This window comes from Lepidochelys kempii, chromosome 1, assembly GCF_965140285.1.
Source record: "Lepidochelys kempii isolate rLepKem1 chromosome 1, rLepKem1.hap1, whole genome shotgun sequence".
Lineage (NCBI taxonomy): Eukaryota > Metazoa > Chordata > Testudines > Cheloniidae > Lepidochelys > Lepidochelys kempii.
In genome coordinates, this window is record NC_136380.1 from 192754464 (window position 1) to 192772973 (window position 18510).

An 18510-nucleotide genomic window follows, 5' to 3' on the forward strand; every position below is an offset into this window, starting at 1 on the left:
TCCATCTGTATTTAATTTGTTTCTTTAAATTCCTGCAGCAATACAGAAAACATTTCAGAGACAAAAATGAGGCTGAATCTTTCTTACTTTGTGCAGTGGAAACAGATTCAGAGGTTACTGGACTTGTGAAGTTTAGGCAAGTTGAAGATGTAGTTTGAAGTCCTATGTAAAACAAATATTATGTGATAAGACATTTAGTTCATGGCGTGCTTAGTATTAATATTATAGTAGCACCTAGAGGAACTAACCAAAGTCAAGGCTATTGTACTAGGCTGTTGTACTAGGTCTATTGTACTAGACTCTGCTCCAAGTCCATTTAAGTTTAAGAGCAGATGCATTACATAAATGTAGAAAATTAACAGGACAGTCAGAGAAGGAGGCTGTGGATAATAATAGAAATACTCTTTTGAATAGGCTAGCTGAGTGCACTATTTTTAGGTATCTAAGGTTGCTAGGTTTGTGTGTGTTGTGAATGCTGTATGCTCTTTATTCCCACTTTCGGTCTAGTCAAACAAGGTCTTTGCAGTTCTAGTCTTGACATCTTGGATTACCAAGCAGGTCTGATGTTTTCCAAACTCTTCTAAAAGGAGAGGCAGGATACAATAATTGATACCGATGAACATTATACCATTATCTCTAAGCTTGTTTTAGCCCAGGAATGGTGGCATTATTAATTAGACCTACTAGGTGGTCACTACAGAAAGGCTTTCCTTTGTATAACACTATATGTAGTCCATGCTAACATATGTGGATTACATATCCATGAAGTTACAACAATGCAGTCATAATCAATTGAAACTTCTAAGCAAGTATTGATGGATTCCTGTCAATTAAGAACCACACATAAAACTAATTTTACCAACGAACAGTCATGTTGTACCATTTGAGTTAGGGGATGCAGAATTGGACCAAAAGGGAAAGTGAAATTAAGAAACTTGGCAGTGAGGGTAGGAAGTTCATATTTATGACATGTCTGGTGCATACATTAGTATACTGAATATGGAGCACATGGCTCATATTAATAGTGAAGATGTGCAGTTACGATGTTGAGTGCAGGGGTAGTTTTAACTCGTATCAATGATCTGTAGTAGTAATACAATTTTTGTAAAGTATTTTACTTTATTTTTTAATTCAGTAAATGTGTGTAACAATCCTATTCAGTATTCAACACAACATTCTATTTTTTTTTTAACCTCTCAAGTAAAAGTGATTGAGAATTTTTCCAAGATTTGTGTCATGCCTCCTCTGACTTAGCTAAGATCATAGCCAATAGGAGAAGGGCCAGACTGAAAAAAAGCCCTGAGGATTACACCATTTCTCAGTGTGAGCAGGTACTACTAGAGCATGAACACATACTGAACATGATTCTCAGTCTTGCCTCATTGTGAACCTGATGCATAAGCACAGGTCAAGTAAGAATCTATTAGCAGAAAAATAGGATGAAATATTTTACCTGTGGTAGCCATGATTGTTGATGGAAGTGTTGAAATTCCAGGATCTATAAGCAATCAAATCCAACAAGGACTTTTAAATGGCTTTTTCAGTATAGCAATGTTATTTATTATGTTCCTGAAAATAGAGCCACTAAGGCTTCCAAAGGCACAAGGCAATTTACAAAACCTCACACTGATCTGTCAGAGAAATCAATATGATCAGAAGGCGCAGACACACATAAGCAAGGAAAAGCTGAAAGCCCTTCTTCTCTTCATGCCGTTCTAATAGGTGATTATGGGGGAGCATGCTAACAAGTAAACAAATGTGGTCAACCTAAGGGTTGTGTGCAACGTTGCTACAGATATTCAAACCCTCTGACATCAACACTTGTTTTGCAAACCTTAGGCCAGGTTTAAGTATGTGTTCTACAGCTGGGTTGATGCTATTGACCAGGTTCTACAGCCAGAACGAGTCCCCTCTCCTTTCCCCTGTGTATTCTGGGGACACCAGAAGGCCACTCCCCATTGGAGTCTTCCATGCACCCTTGGAGGGGCAGGCCACATCCAGCATAAGGAGAAGCCCAGTGGGAGGGGAGTAGGCCACCAACATTCCCTGGATATGTCCAAAGTAAGCATGATGTCCTTGAAACAGGAGGGGAGGACCAACTGCTGCGAAGGGGAAGAGGATGAGGGTTCTTTTTCTGTATGACAAGAATCTTCAAGCAGGGGCTGTGCTGTTGAAAGCTCCCATCCACAAAACACTGCAGGTTCATGTGCCCACAGTAACTTGGACTCTGTAGGGTTTGTATAATTCTAGTGAATACCACGGAGGGAGGGGAATCATTCAGGCTGCTACAAGGATGCATAACTAGGAGTAAAGCCTTGAAACTGAAATTCTGATATATACTGCACAACGCACTGCACTGTATCTGAAAAAGGCACTATATGTTAGCTAATAGGAGACAACAGGCTTCTCTGCACAGATTGAAGTTTCTTCTTGTTTCATCTGGTACTTTTTTAGCTTCCAAATAAGGAGAGATTAAAAATACTGGGTCTATTCATCTTTGAAAAGAGATGATTGAGGGGGGATATGATAGAAATCTGTAAACTCCTGAATGGTGTGGATAAAGTGTATAAGGACGTGTTATTTACCCTTTCACATAACACAAGAAAAAGGGCTCACTCAATTAAGTTAATAGGCAGCAGGTTTAAAACAAACAAAAGGAAGTACTTCCTCACACAACACTCAGTCAACCCGTGGAACTAATTGCCAGGGGATGTTGTGAAGGCCAAAACTATAACTAGATTTAAAAAAAAAATAAGTTCATGGAAGATAAGTCCATTCATGGCTATTAGCCAGAATGTCCAGGAAGCAACCCCATGCTCTGGGTGTCACTAAGCCTGTGATTGCCAGATGCTGGGACTGGATGACAAGGGATGTATCACCGGATGATTGCCTGGTTCTGTTCATTCCCTTTGAAGAATCTAGCATTGGACACTGATGGAAGACAAGTTATTGAGCTAGATGGACCATTGGTCTGACCTAGTACGGTCGTGCTTATATTTAATATAACCCATACCTGGATTAGACCAATAACTTAAATAGCAGCACTTTTCATGACCATTTAAGTGTTCACTGCCTCTCACGCCATTGGCTTACAAGGGCACTGGACACATCTTTCTCCAAGGTCAATCTGCACTGAGTCTTCTGTATACATACAGACCTACAAAGACACATACATATATACACACATGCAGATCACCCAACAAATCACTGAAATGTAGTCATCTCTGGTGTGGAACACACTGGAGTATTTGCTCCAACAACACTACTCAACAGCAGCTAGGCTCGGGGACATGAAGAATAATCTGTCAGCTGAAACTATCAGCAGAGCTGACAGTGACAGAAAGCAAGAATTTGGTCAAAAAGGACACCTGAATTAACAAGCAGACTGTTGTGAAATATGCCATCAACTCTTTAAAAATCAGAAGTGTATAGGACCTTGGTAGTGTGTCTAATCTGAATGAGGTATTGTTAATAGCACAGTAGCCGCCTAATGTTCTTCTAAGGCATCAGTTCAATACTGAGAGCCACCTATTCAACTGCCAACCCAAACTTCCAGAAGCACCTTCAGTGTTCCTTAAAAGACCTCCCATTCAAAGAGTGACTAGGCTCCCTTCTGCTTAGCTTGTGAGAATTAGCTATGATAGATCACAGCTCAAAATGGTGCAACTATGATGGTAGCACCATGTAATGAGGCCTTCGCCTGCCCTCACAACAAATCAGCCAGAGACCCCCTCTGAGTGCAATCACCAGTGCTTTTTATTTTCAGTGTCATCTCCCACCACCTTCTATTTACAGTCTGCTCCAAACTAGCAACCTGGGGGACAGCTAGCTTCTCCAGCCAGCAGGGATGCACAGCTTTTGGCTCCTCCCTTTCCTTTCTCTTCCCCCCTTTCACTTCCTTCCTGCCAGCTTTATATAGCCCCCTGGCTAATGAGGCCCGCAGGTGCTTCTCTTCTAGCAATTAGGCATAGCATACTCAGCCAGCCCCAATTAATACTTCTTAATTGGAGCTGGGCTAACAGGGGCCTGGCTCAGGACCTCCTGGCCAGCACCCTGTTACACTCCACAATTAAGTCTTTTGTTATTTTCTGAACTTCTGATAATTGCACAAAAGCAGAGTATTCTAACTATGCTGTTCAGTCCATTCAGAAATGCTATGGCAAGTTTGGGTGCCCACTGTTCCAGCAGGAAAACAGAGCATTAGAAACTTGTGCACGTATACGGGCGCACCGGTTGGAAAACAAACAACATGACATTAAATGTAGTGAAGAATAATTTATCTTACCTGTTGTAGCTGTGGTTGTAAAAGCTGGAAATGGCACTTTGTTATATACAGGGCCTGGGAATAGGCAAATAAAATCAGTTCTTAAAGAAGACAATAAACTTGTGTTTATAATAAGATCTTAAAAATAATTCACTTGTGTTGTGCCACAAGGTGAAAGCCCCTCTACACATTGCAGCGATCTCAGTACCACTATGACTTTTCCTTTTTAAAAAACTCATAAGTTTTTGCATAGAGGAGCATTATGTTGGTATTAGTAAATCCTATAGTCAAGTTTGGAAATCCTGGATTTGATTGATTGTTGATACAAATTCATTGTGGGGCTGACGTTGTCAATATTTGGTGTTTGCTAAAAGAAGACTACTTTTAAGATATACATATGACAATCCCTCCACACACTTATTTCCTCTTCAGAAACCATTCAAAATGGCTGAGATTTGAATATTGACACGTAAACATTCTTCACTGGGAAGCACACCCATAACCAAATGTGACCAACTCTGGCTGCAAAGCAGCAAAGTCATTAACATTTTAAAGTTAAGACTGGACATACATAGTAGGAGTGGTCACTAAGGAATGAATCATGTCCCCATTGCAGTGACAAATACAAAGTCTGTGCACTAGGGAGGAACGTGGTTGGCAGAGAAAGAGTGCACATGCATCTGAGTGCCAGTGGACTGCTACCCCTTCCTCAATTATGGAGTGGGAAAAGAGGTGCCCCACAGCCATTAAAGCAGTGGTTCTCAAACTTTTGTACTGGTGACCCCTTTCACATAGCAAGCCACTGAGTGTGACCTTCCCCCCCTTATAAATTAAAAACACTTTTTTATACATTTAACACTATTATAAATGCAGGAGGCAAAGCAGGGCTTGGGGTGGAGGCCGACAGCGCGCGACCCCCCCAAAAAATAACCTTGACCCCCAGTTTGAGAACCCCTGCATTACAGCATCCCCGGGAATGCAGTTACTCTCTAGGCTGCTATGACCCCATGTCCATGAAGGCTTTCAACTACTTAATGCAGGGCAATTTCCCATTCAGCTCCCACAATAGTGGAATACAAGGTACCCATCTGGTGTTAACGGAATGCAGAGAGGGCTCCATGCATCCTACCCATTGGTTTGACTGTCTTCAGAGCCTTTTTCATCCCTTACTCTCACTGCCCATAATAATCTGGCCTTAACTCTGAGAAGTTTGACTTTCCAGACAGCTTCACTGCGCAAATGCATGCCTTTCCCCAGGAGTGCATATTGAAAAATGCTTGTTAATAATAACATACTGGTGCCTTGTAGCTAAGCCAGTGTATACTTAGCTGAAGACTGTAGCAGGCAATGGTGTAACAGTAAATGGAATGAGTTCCCTTCCACATGTGCGGAAGCCAACTTTTTTTTTAAGCTGTTGTAGTTTATATTTGACAGATCCTTAGCGCAGTTAAGGTCTTACCTTGAAACTGTGCACGCAGTATTGCCTGACTCATGCTCACGTAATTTCTATACATACAATCTTGTATTTCCCGGAGCCTCGTATTTTGTTTTTGTTTCTGTTACTTTAAATTACAGAAAGGTCAATGCGTTCTGTGTTCTGAATATTTTAGATTTCAGATGTGTCATAATTAAAGATGACTTACCAGAAGAAATTACTATTTCTCCAGATGAAATATTGCATGTTTTATTCCCCAGGAAGGGAAAACTACACGTACACCAGAAAGTCTGATTAATGGCTGACTGGTTTGTACTTTGTATCTTCAGTATTGATCTCAATTCATAGAAACCTTCACCATCTTTTAGATTTTCAGCTTCAAGAGATATTCCTAAAAGTAAGATGGAAAAGCCATTAGTCCTTCTTTTATGCCCTGTCCAATAAATCAGAGCTGTGTGAAATGCTAGCTCTGAAAAACACACTCATACAGCTTAAGGTTTCTTAACTCAGATCTGGTATAAAGGTTTAATCCGATAAACATGACTGTTCCAAGTTATCATCTCCATGAATGGAATTGCGGTATGGGAGCCATCACTGCTGGTCAGCTGTTCTTCACTGACCGTAAGGATGTTCCTTCTGCACTGAAATGGGTACCCACAACCCTCCACCCAATTGCAGCACCAATTGCTTTTCTTTTGGCTTATAAGAATATTATTTCTGATTAACATTTATTACCTCCAAATTGGTCTTTAAGAATCTCTCCATCTGCATACCAGGTGAGGTTCGGCATGGGAAATGCCTTCCTTACAGTACAGGTAAGACTAGCCTATAGGATAGTAGGAATAAGTCAAGTTACTAGTCAAAACATTTCTGACATGATTTGCGTTAATATTCATTACAAAAATAATAATAAAAAAATTGTATGAACATATTGGCCATTCCCATTTAGTAAGAACCATTTACTTCTCTTTTAGGATGATGATGTTTCTTATCTAGTTCATTCTATTTCTACACTAAAAGGTAAGATTTATCAAGCTCAAAGGACTGCTAAATAGAATGTATAAGCATTTCATCCTCAATATAGATCTTTGAGTGAAAGCTGGGAGGATTGAAATTCATTATCCAATTCTGTTAGTGGCTTGAGAGAGATGAGATGGTGTTCTCAGTACTGTTCCTAGCAGATAGATAGACATCCATATTTTTAAAAAACCACATCATTTGTAATAGTCTGGATTCTCAGGGAAGTTTAGGCACAGCCTCCTTTATTTCAGATATCCTGATAGGTCCTCAGAAAGTCTTCCTGGCAAAGGATGTGTCAAGTACATAGAACTAGCTACCATAGAACTGGGCACACGGATGCCAAAGATTACAGAGACACGCATAAGCCTATGTGTTGCACCCTACGTGGAATAACAAAGGACAGAGCATCCTTACTCCCAAGCATATGACGCATTTACCCCTAACTGGGTTTTGTGGCAGCCAACAAAAGGCAAAGGCTGGGTAGACCTGAAGATCGGACTAACCTCTCTCTAGAGGGGGGGGCCTCCACATTGGGGCACAGACATATCAATGGACAGTGAGCATGTGAAGCCTCACCATGCCAGTGCTGCCTGTGTGTTGCACTAGATTAATTTTGTTTTAACATTTTGAAGTGCTAAAGGAAGCTCAGCTTTCTTCTACTTTAAAAGTAAGAAGTTTGTTTTATTATGGGGTAGTCACACACTACATGTCCATCCCTTCTGAAGAAAGCAAAGCATGTCAGTTGACTCCAAATGCATCACAATGGTTACAAACCACACATTAAGGATGGAGATTGACATATTTTTCTTGTCATAAGTCATCTCTGAAATCATGCTGTAATTGATTTTTTTCCTTCTGTTCTCCCCACAGCCCTTTGTCCTTCCTTTACTATGATCTCATTTATCAGTGCTTCTTAATGGCAAGTCCCAATTTGCTGTGCAGACTGGATTTTATTCCTTTTGGGGGGCTAAAACAGAGGAGGAAGGTGTTCAGATATTTGGATGAGGAGAAGAAGAGTTAAAATCTCTTGAACATAAGCAGAATAGTGCAAATGAGACTGTGGTATTGAAAATTCAGCACTGAAATAGGTCATGGGGGAAATTATGACAGTTCTATGCTCTGTGTCTGATATATGGCTAATCTGAAAGCAGGATGGATGTGGTTTATGTCGCTTTTGTCTGCTGATAGCCTTTCATAGAAAAAACAGACTTCAGATCACAGAACTTATTTCAGGTGTCTACTGATCAAAAGACTAAATTTGGCTGGTCAAAAACTATGCGGACAGATTTCATGACAATGCTGTCACCAGTTGGTCATCAGGCGACTGATCCATTTTATACTAAATATGATCTGAGCTGTAAGATTTGGGTAAAGATTCTGAACATCCATAATTCTGAGTGTATTTCCTCTGCTTTGGGTCCCTCTGCTGATAATGTAAGCCATGTGCCCAAGCTACATTACTGTTGGCAGAGGGTAGTGATAGATGGAGAAATGAGAGGTGTGCCTTAGAAACTCAGCAGGGCTGCCATTAGGCAATGAGTGTGGCAATTTGAGACACAGGATGCACTTTTCAAATAGAGATTGTGCAAAGGTGGTATTGTGTCACCTCTACACGGACACCTCCACCTTAATCTTGGGGGTAGCCAGGGCTGGTCGGAGCCCAAGAGAAGTTAGAGCAGCTAAAGGGCTGTTTCAAGTTGCACTGGCTGGTAAAAAAGCCCCAGGGGGACTGTTACATAACTGGAAACAACTTGAGTGCAAAGTGGAATTTCAGCATTACAGCTCCTTTTAAAATATACTGATTCTACAGCCACTTTTGCCTAGCTGTGCTCAGTGACATGGCAAAAATGCTATTTCATGTCTTTAGGCAGTATTACTCCCAGCAAGCTCGTGCCTGCAGTTCATACAATCAACTGGCTTTCCAGGAATCTATCCATGCGGGAAGACAATCTCCCTGCCTCCTTCCACCGTCAGGTAATAGAAGGAAATGTGATTGGCTAACACAATAATTGAGTTATGAGTTTTCTATAATTGGAACATAGCTGTTGCAAGGACCTACGGTTTGGCTTAAAATCTCGTAGCTGGGGAAAAACAGCAGCCTTATCTCAATCAATCAATCTAGTGACAATTTCATCAGGCAGGCTTGCTGAAATTCTTCTTTGGCCCAACTGGCCCACTAGCAAAGGATTTGGTTGTGCATTTTGTCTATTTTTCACAAGCTTACTGGTTCGGTTATGTCCGATTTTGTTCATGCTCATCTCCCCTTATCCTACGCCCGCAAAGGCCATGCACAATTGTTCCCAACAGTGAACAACAAACTTTGGTATTTTGCCTCATCTCATTTTTACCCTACCAACAATCAGTTTTAATCAACCATTAGTAGCTAATTATTCAAGTGATTTGGGGAGCTTCCACCAGTTCCCCTGTGAGGCTGTTCCACAGCTGAATAGAGCTCTCTGTAAAAACATTTTTCCTGATAAACAGTCTCAATTTTCCTTTGTTCAGTTTCTTATCACCAAAACTGCTAGTAATACCCCCTCGGATCATCCTCAAAAACTCCCTCCTTGATGCATATGAAGGTGCAGTCAAGCATCAACATACTTACTCCTGCAAAAATGTTCTGGGATCTTTTACAATCAGTAGCAGGCAATAGTTGTGCTTGATGTCTAGTTTAAGCACACAGCTCCAAACCAATAAGCTGGTTCATGAATAGCTCAGATGAATGAACATGAATACTGAACTTAAATCACTGATGTGACTTCCTGTGGTCCCTGAGCATTCTGTCAATTTTAAAATCACTCACCTCCTCTATGCTCCCATTGGAACTATTTTGGAGGGCAATGGAGATTTCCGGTTTGGCTGAAAAGCAAATAAAATACATGTTAACAAAACTTACAGCAATCACCAAAGTAATTTAGCTTCTTACAAGAGTCTTAGTATTGTTTTTCCTAAAATTGATACCAAGATCAACATATGCCTTTTTATAATGACATGTGTGGTTAGTACACACTAAATACTGAAGAAGAGGGGAAGAGGCCGACACTTGTAATTGCTACTTCTAGTATATCCTAAGATCTGTATCGTATCTTACTGTTTTTAATTATCCTAGTATCGGAGACATTTGTACCCAAGAAATTAGTTCATAACACCTTATATACAGAATGATGATGGTCATAGCCACAGGAGGAGGAAGACTAGGAGTATTTTCTTGCCGTCAATGTGTTTCATTTGAGTACAGGTGACTATACTAACATGAGCTTGCATATATTTTTAAGCCTGTCTAAATGAATTTTTTTTTCTTCTTAAAACAAGTTGCTGAACGATCATTCAAAAATAAAAGGTGCATTCTGACACCAGTGAATGTTCAGGTCACTAATAATGTCTAAGGACTTATTAGTTTAGTTACCAACCCTTCAGACAGATTGTGGCTAGTGAACAATGAACCTCAAAAGATTTGGACTAAACCCCCCAAAATTAAATGCTTATCTCAACCTTACCTTACTCTCTAGCCCTCTTTTGGCTGCAAAACTGGACTAGAAATCTCAGGTAACCAAGGGTTTCTTCTGAGAATTTCGGTTCTTCCTATTTCCTGCCGACAGCTTTCCAGATTTCAGCTGTGTTGCCTTTGCTCTCTATCACAAAATGTTTGCCCAGGTCACCTCTATAGCACCACGGCACTACTTCACTGAGGAATTCTGCCCACATCTGTCTGTCACATCAGAGTAATGCAAAGCTGTTCTGTTCAGATCAATTCATCCATAACTGTGGCTTTCTTTCGTCACATCTTATTGCTTTTGGAATCTTTGGCATGTGTGTTCAGTTTTGCTGACTTGTTTTACTTGGACTGGCTCAGGTTTTAGTTTCAGGGGTTTGGGTGTTTGCTTGTGTTGTATGTGACATGTTGTGGGTGTTATTTGTGGTTTGTTGGGTTTTTTTGGAGGGGTTCTCGCTATTGTCTCCAGATACTGTACTGGAAAGCTGGTGCTTTCAGATATTCTGCTTCTTACCCAAGCTTTAACTAGGCAGCACAGCGGAATGAACAACAATGGGCTGGGAAGAAAACAGCCACACTTTTTCAAACCTCAGAAATGTTGAATATTGGATGAAGATTAAGCCAGAATTTATTATATCTTAGCCATGTTTGCACACTCCTCTTGTATGTATTTATTTTAAATCACAGCTGGATAATTTTTTCCCCAAGTCCATGTTGGTTTCTGGCCATGCTATTTTCTCCATTTCATGATATGTTTGGTGCACAACTATTCAATCCTGCATCTACGGGAAAAGGAATTGGAAGATCTAAGGTCTTTTCCATCTAACTTCTAAGCTTCTATTAATTGTTTGGCATCCATTTAGCTTTCTAGGATCTTTACAGATGTTTTGGGACCAGGAAGAATTCAGTATCTAGCACAGTGATTTCTGCTGTTGGACTTGTCAATCATTGGCAAGTTGAGACTTGAAAAATAACAGTTCTCACTAACTTAACTCAGCGCACTCAGTTTGAGAAAAGGCATGTTCACTAAGCACATAGTTCCAAAAGTCTTCTGTTAACCCCTGCCTCATAATTGCTTATTGACGTTTTACAGGGGGCTAGAAAAATCCATCAGGTCCCTGACTTTGCTTTTATATCATATCTTACTTGAACTGTAACATAGACCCAATATAACACTTAATTGCTATCACTGACTCTTACACACAGGGTCACAGTCTCTACTATGCCAAGTTAAAACGGGACACAACAGTGAGATAGGGAGGGCTGTTAGGGAGAAAGCTACAGCTCCCTCATTCTCTGTCCAGCTCCAGTGCAGTATCCATAGCGGAGGGTCTGATGCAACCTGAGATGGCTAGTTGTCATCCCCAAGTGACCATATGAGGTCTGAGGACTGCTGAATCGGTGTGCTATGGGCACTCCCCCTGCTTGCCCCTCCCCAGCCCCAGGGGAAAGAGAAGCAAGCTGCAGTCCCTGTGACCTGCACTCTATTTTCCTTCTGAACATGTGTGACTAAGATTTGAGAGACCTCAAGTCATCTTCTGAATCCCCCTCCAACCTTTCTGCTGACTGGGGACCAGGAGGGGAAGAGTGCCCAAGACAGAAGCTATATAAGGCAGTCCAATTGCTAGGGATTGGGCTGAGGCTACTACAGGGCCCTCAAAGAGCATAGCATAGCACAGCAAAAGGTTTTGGTTTGTCTAGTTTGTGCTGAAGTCTGCTCTGCTTCTGCCCCCTCCCATTTCCTGCTAACCATGCTGGTGTACGTGTCTCTGTGCACAGCCACCCCAACACAAGTTTACATGAACAGCGAGCAAAGGATATTAATGTCTAACTTATCATACGCAGAACAAGGGGCTATTCTAATTGCAGTGGTTTCAATACTTTTCAGTGCTCAAGGGTCTATCCAGATTACACTAATTATTTGTCAAACGTCCCTTTTTAAACTTAAAAGCCATTTCTGACTCACACAAGCGCAAGAGGAAATCTCAGACCATCAGCTTCTATTTTTGTGTCTCACCTCAGCGTGTGACAGCCCCAAAGAGTTTCCTTTTTCAAAAAATATTGCTTCCTGCTGAATCTTTGCATTCTGGGCATCAGCCCAGTGTGAGATGTGTTGGAGACTCCTGAGAGCCGGTGGTTATATAATGGATATGTGGACAGCCCCTCCACTCGCTGCTCATTCATTTTAGCAACCCTGGAGTTGTACCTTCCAAGAGTCAGTGGACTATAAGCAGATTAATCACTCTCACAACTCCCCAGGTCTTTGACACAGCAAACAATGCTGTCCACTTGTACTTCAGCAGTTTCCAAGCAGACTTCCTACACTATTTGAAACAGAACAGAGCAAGATTTGATAAAATAGTTATATGGGATGCCTCATTTTGTGGGTGCCCAGTCTGTGACAACTCAAAGGGTTCCGATTTTCAGAGGGTGGGTGGATCAGTAATTTTCTGAGAATCAGGCCCTTTTAATGTGTTTCAGGTGAGGCATAAAAAAAAATGACGCACCCAAAATCACTAGTTACTTACTAAAATCTTCGCCGTGATATATAATTGAACTGATCACAAGCCAGTAAGGGCTACACTTTTATATGATCTCAGTAACAAGGGCACAATGAGCTTGACTGTGAAAGTGCATGAATGCCCAACTGTTACCAAACTTGCACATACAGATGAGCTACTTACACACCTGTTTGCATGTTGACTGTCTATTTGTATACCCAGTAAGGTACTTTCCACAGATGCTTTCCTCAGTGTTGCAGGTGCTGGCACCAGATACTGGAAATTTGGCCTTAAGTGTTTGTTAAGAAATGTGGGTTTATTCTCTGAAGTAATTCACAAGAACAAAATGGCTGTCTGCGTAGCATGAATCAGAAGTCTTTATAATGCAAAAAAGGAAGAGTCGTCATAAACTGCTTACCAAATACTTTCACTTTGGTGATGTTCGTCAGGATTCTTTCAGGATGGTACATCACACGACAAGAGAACACCTTGCCATCGTCAACCATTTTGATTGGGGAAATCTTTAGTGCATTGTCTGGACCTAGCTGAATTCTTTCCTTATACAATAGGCTGTAAGTCTTATTCACATCCTGGTGGTAGAACTCTTTGATAAGAGTTGTTTCTTCACGTCCATATTCCCCCTGTTTAAAACACAGACAGATATTTCTTCCAGTCACAAACTCCTCCCTCCCTCCCTCACAACCATTTCCTTCTCACCTTCTTTGAGTCAAAGCCTCAGGGATCAATCTAGGGTTGCAACATTAAGCTTAGCACTTTTCATATAGCCTTTTCAATTCCTGGATCTCCGAGCGCATCACCGAAATGGTCATGATCTCCATTTTACATATGGAGGAAATAGACACAGAGTAGCTGGTTGACGAGCTTATGATCAAGTCTTCTGAATTGTAGTCCTGAGGCTTAGACAGGAACCATACTGTGTCCTTCCCACCTACAGCTACCCTTCCACACAGTGTTAGGCAACTTTAGCACATTTAAGACTAGAGAAAAATTAGAGACTTCTCTTAATCTTTTGATTTTTTTTTTAAATTTCTAGTTGCACCCGACTAACTGAAAAGCTGAACTTCATCATCTTCTTTTGACTCCTGTTTGCCAGAGCTAGTAGCAATGCCTAGAGTTAAGACTGAGTCCCTTTCTCTGTGCGTTTGTACACATACAATCTCAACATGTGCCATATATTTGCACATTCTGAAATGCAGAACTTTTGCTCTTTTTTTCCAATTCATAGTTTGAATTAACATCACCAAATATAAATTAGCACAATATGCAGACTTGCCCTACAAAATTTCTAAGTTTAGGATAAATGTAGTACAAAGAAGAGGAGATCCAAACTGATAGCCAAAGGGGACAGAGCCACTAGAGAAAATAAAAGTTATGCTTATATTTGAAGGTCAGATTAACAAAGACACTATCAATTCGAGCTTTTCAAGAGTAACAGGTGCCAACAGATATAAACCTCAAAAAGAGCAAACAAGGTACAGAAATTAATGAGCAATGCCAAGGACATAGTTTGCTCATCTTCATCTCTGAACTACTGAAAGTAATTACAAGACAAAGTTGGAAAAAATACAGAGATTCCTGCGAAAAGTAACTGCAATGCAAAAAATAACTTGTTCAGCTCAAAGCCAAGAGCTTCTAAATTTGTTTTGTATGTGGTTTCACATGTCTAAGCAACTGTTTGAGAGCTGTTTTGTTCTCCCCATTTTCAAATTGAAAGTTAGCAGCGAGCAAAAATACCCATATGTAGTCTCACATTCTATTTCTGAAATCACCAGACACATTACTTATCAAACAACCAGGAGCAGTTCAGATAACCCTGAATGATGTTGAACATTTGGTAGTGCTCAAACAAATTAAGAATTTAACAACTTTAAAAAAAATGATGCAGAGGGTTTTTTGGTTTTGTTTTTAATTTGGTCATTCAATTTACCAATTTCACTACCCTTTCCAACACTCTTTTTAGTTTCATTTATTTTGTGAAAAATTAAACCACCATAGCCATGTTTTTTCTTTGTTTTCAAACACACCGTTTCCGGTGAGATGTATGCTGCTTGTCAACTGTGGAGACACTGCATTTCTAGCTTTTCCTCCCTGTTGTCACAGTCTGATGTTTTCTCAGGTACTGAAATTAGCTATACCTTTTGTCTAACAAACCTTTACTTTAACTGTTTGCAGTCCCCTGTGCAAAGTATAACATTTCTATTTGCTATGTTTTTTCCTTACTTTTTAACCAATAATGGAGGGTAGTTATACTTACCATTAGCCATTTCAAAGGATACTTGGACAAATTTACAGAAGTCATGTTCTCAAGGCATGGAATTTCCAGTGTTTCGTTTAATAGCACTTCCACCACCCCATAGTGCTTCTCATCTTTTACAATTGTAGCAAAAAGCAAGAAGAACAAAGAAAATGATTAGCACAATATGTGGTGTGCTCTAAAACAAAACATGCATTGCTCTGCTGTTCCTATGCTATTGATTCCATAGAATAGGCACTATTTAAAAAAAAAATTGGTTAAAATACTTCCAAAGCACAATAATCTTTTTAAGACTTATTTGCTAACTGAAAACCACGGTCCCAATTCTGCAAGCAACCCTATACCTGAAAGTTCCATTGAGTTTAACAGGAATATTGTAATGGAGTACTTGCAAAAGAAATTCCGCTAGTTGTAGAATCAAGATTTACTCTCAGAAGGGAAACTTGGAAAGGAGGGGGAAAAATGAGTTTGTTCCCTTCCTTCTGAGACACGTAAGAGTCTGAAATTTCCAATTTCTTCTACTGGAATAAACCTTAACACTAATTTTCCCATCTTTGGTACTTTTCATCTGAGATGCTCAAGGAGCTTTACAAACATTGACTAAGCTTTGCACCATCTCATGTGAGTGAAGTATACTCCCTGTTTTACTGATGAGGAAGAGACACAGGCATTAAGCGAGTTGATCCAGGTCACACAGACAGTGGCACAGCTGGAAATGGAGCACAAAACTCCTAAAACCCCATCCTTTTTCTACCATTGAGTCTCCTTTTTTGAAACAATCATGCTGGGTTATTTTCCTTCCAATAACGTCTTTGCCCAGGAAAGTTTTGTTTAGTAATCACACAACAAAATTTAGATATGGATGCAACAGTCTGAGCGCACATTCCCTCTCCCGTAACAGCAGTATGCTTCAAATAGTAATAACTAGGGCTGTCAAGCAATTAAAAAATTTAATCGTGATTAATCGCACTGTTAAAGAATAATAGAACACCATTTATTTAAGGTTTTTTTGGATGTTTTCTACATTTTCAAATATATTGATTTCAATTACCACACAGAATACAAAGTATACACTGCTCAATTACTATTTTTTATTACAAATATTTACATGGTAAAAAACAAAAGAAATATTATTTTTCAGTTCACTTAATATAAGTACTGTAGTGCAATCTCTTTACTGTGAAAGTGCAACTTACAAATGTAGAATTATGTACCAAAAAACTGCTAAAAAATAAAACAATGTAAAACTTCAGAGCCTACAAGTCTACTCAGTCTACTTCTTGTTCAGCCCATCGCTCAGACAAAAAAGTGTGTTTACATTTGCAGGAGATAATGCTACCAGCTTCTTATTTACAATGTCACCTGAAAGTGACAACAGTTGTTGCATGGCACTGTTGTAGCTGGCGTCGCCAGATGCGCTCAAGATTCATATATGCCTTCATGTTTCAACCACCATTCCAGAGGACATGTGTCCATGCCGATGACAGGTCCTGCTTGATAACCATCCATAGGAGTGAGGACTGATGCATGTTCATTTTCATCATCTGAGTCAGATGCCACCAGCAAAAGGTTAATTTTTCTTTTTTGGTGGTTCGGCTCTGTCATTTCTGCATTGGAGTGTTGCTCTTTTAAGACTTCTGAAAGCATGCTCCACACCTCGTCCCAATCAGATTTTGGAAGGCAATTCAGATTCTTAAACCTTGGGTTGAGTGCTGTAGCTATCTTTAGAAAGCTCATATTGGTACCTCCTTCACGTTTTGTCAAATATGAGGTGAAAGCGTTCTTAAAACAAACAACATGTGCTGGGTCATCATCTGAGATTCCTGTAACATGAAATATATGGCCAAATGCAGGTAAAACAGAGCAGGAGACATACAATTCTCCCCCAAGGAGTTCAGTCACAAATTTAATAAACACATTTTTTTTTAACGAGCGTCATCATCATGGAAGCATGTCCCCTGGAATGGTGGCCAAAGCATGAAGTGGCATACGAATTATTTAGCATATCTGGCACGTAAATACCTTGCGATGCCAGTTTACAAAAAAGCCATGCAAATGCCTGTTCTCACTTTCAGGTGATATTGTAAATAAGAAGAGGGCAGCATTATCTCCTGTAAATGTAAACAAACTTGTTTGTCTCAGCGATGGGCTGAATAAGAAGTAGGACTGAGTGGACTTGTAGGCTCTCAAGTTTTACATTGTTTTGTTTTTTGAGTCCAGTTATGTAACAATATCTACATTTGTAAGTTGCACTTTCACAAGAAAGAGATTGCACTACAGTACTTTTATGAGGTGTGACAAAGCTCCTCCTCTGCCTTGGTGGGTCCTGCGCTTATTGGCGGATTTGCTCACCTCAGAGGTTCACGGAAGCTCTCAGTTTGGCCACTTTCATGGCTCAAATCTGCAGTTCATTCAGTTAGCCTCATCACTGGCCAGCATGGGGAAAAGGAAGAACAATAATTCCCTGCAGTCTCTGCTGATTCACCTAGTCGATCAGGGAACAGACCAGAGACCTTCCCCTCTGGTGGAACCCACAGTCCAGTTCATCTCCTCCGGTATCAAGTAGGGAGTTGGGGGGATGGAGGGAACCCGGGCCCACCCTCTACTCTGTGTTCCAGCCCAGGGCCCTGTGGATTGCAGCTGTCTACAGTGGCTCCTGTAACAGCTGTGTGACAGCTCCAACTCCCTGGGCTACTTCCCCATGGCCTCCTCCCAACACCTTCATTATTCTCACCACAGGACCTTCCTCCTGATGTCTGATAATGCTTGTACTTCTCAGTCTTCCAGTTGTACACCTTCTCACTCTTAGCTTCTTGTCCTTCTTGCTCCCAGCTCCCCGCACACACACCACAAACTGAAGTGAGCTCCTTTTTAAACTCCAGTGCCCTGATTTGCCAGCCTGTCTTAATTGATTCTGGCAGCTTCTTGATTGGCTGCAGGTGTCCTAATTAGCCTGCCTGCCTGAATTGTTTCCAGAAAGTTCCTGATTGTTCTGGAACCTTCCCTGTTACCTTACCCAGGGAAAAGGGACCTACTTAACCTGTGACTAATATATCTGCCTTCTATCACTCTCCTGTAGCCATTTGTCCTGATCCTTTCACAGAGGTGAATTGAAAAATATTATTTCTTTTATCATTTTTACAATGCAAATATTGGTAATAAAAATAATAATATAAAGTGTGCAGTGTACATTTTGTATTCTGTGTTGTAACTGAAATAAATATATTTGAAAATGTAGAAAAACATCCACAATATTTAATAAATTTCAATTGGTAGTCTATTGTTTAACATTGTGATTAAAAGTGTGATTAATCTCAAATTTTTTAATCACAATTAATTTATTTAATTAAGTTGGGCTGTCGATTAATCACAGTTTAGTAAAAACCAAGTGTCTGCACTCAGCTTCTTTCCCTGCATTAATTTTCCACCCTAGTGTCCCCACTCAAGGCTGAAATACAGGCATTAAAAGGTAGAGCAATTCTATAACTAACTAAATACAAATGTGGATTAAGAAATACCATC

At 40.3% G+C, this 18510-nt stretch overlaps 1 protein-coding gene across 2 annotated transcripts in view; it reads right to left on the reverse strand.

Moving 5' to 3' along the window:
• CD96 (CD96 molecule) overlaps positions 1 to 18510 on the reverse strand; it is a 53638-nt gene that overhangs the window by 14439 nt on the left and 20689 nt on the right. The window contains exons 4-11 of one of the 2 annotated variants that reach the window (XM_073306111.2): positions 14989 to 15101; positions 13132 to 13354; positions 9523 to 9578; positions 6435 to 6525; positions 5908 to 6090; positions 4286 to 4339; positions 1454 to 1498; positions 88 to 162 (exon numbers count right to left, since the gene is read on the reverse strand). In XM_073306111.2, the coding sequence (XP_073162212.2) occupies positions 88 to 162; positions 1454 to 1498; positions 4286 to 4339; positions 5908 to 6090; positions 6435 to 6525; positions 9523 to 9578; positions 13132 to 13354; positions 14989 to 15101 (840 nt within the window). The remainder of the gene's footprint in view (positions 1 to 87; positions 163 to 1453; positions 1499 to 4285; positions 4340 to 5907; positions 6091 to 6434; positions 6526 to 9522; positions 9579 to 13131; positions 13355 to 14988; positions 15102 to 18510) is intronic. The other variant, XM_073306129.2, reaches the window with a different exon arrangement.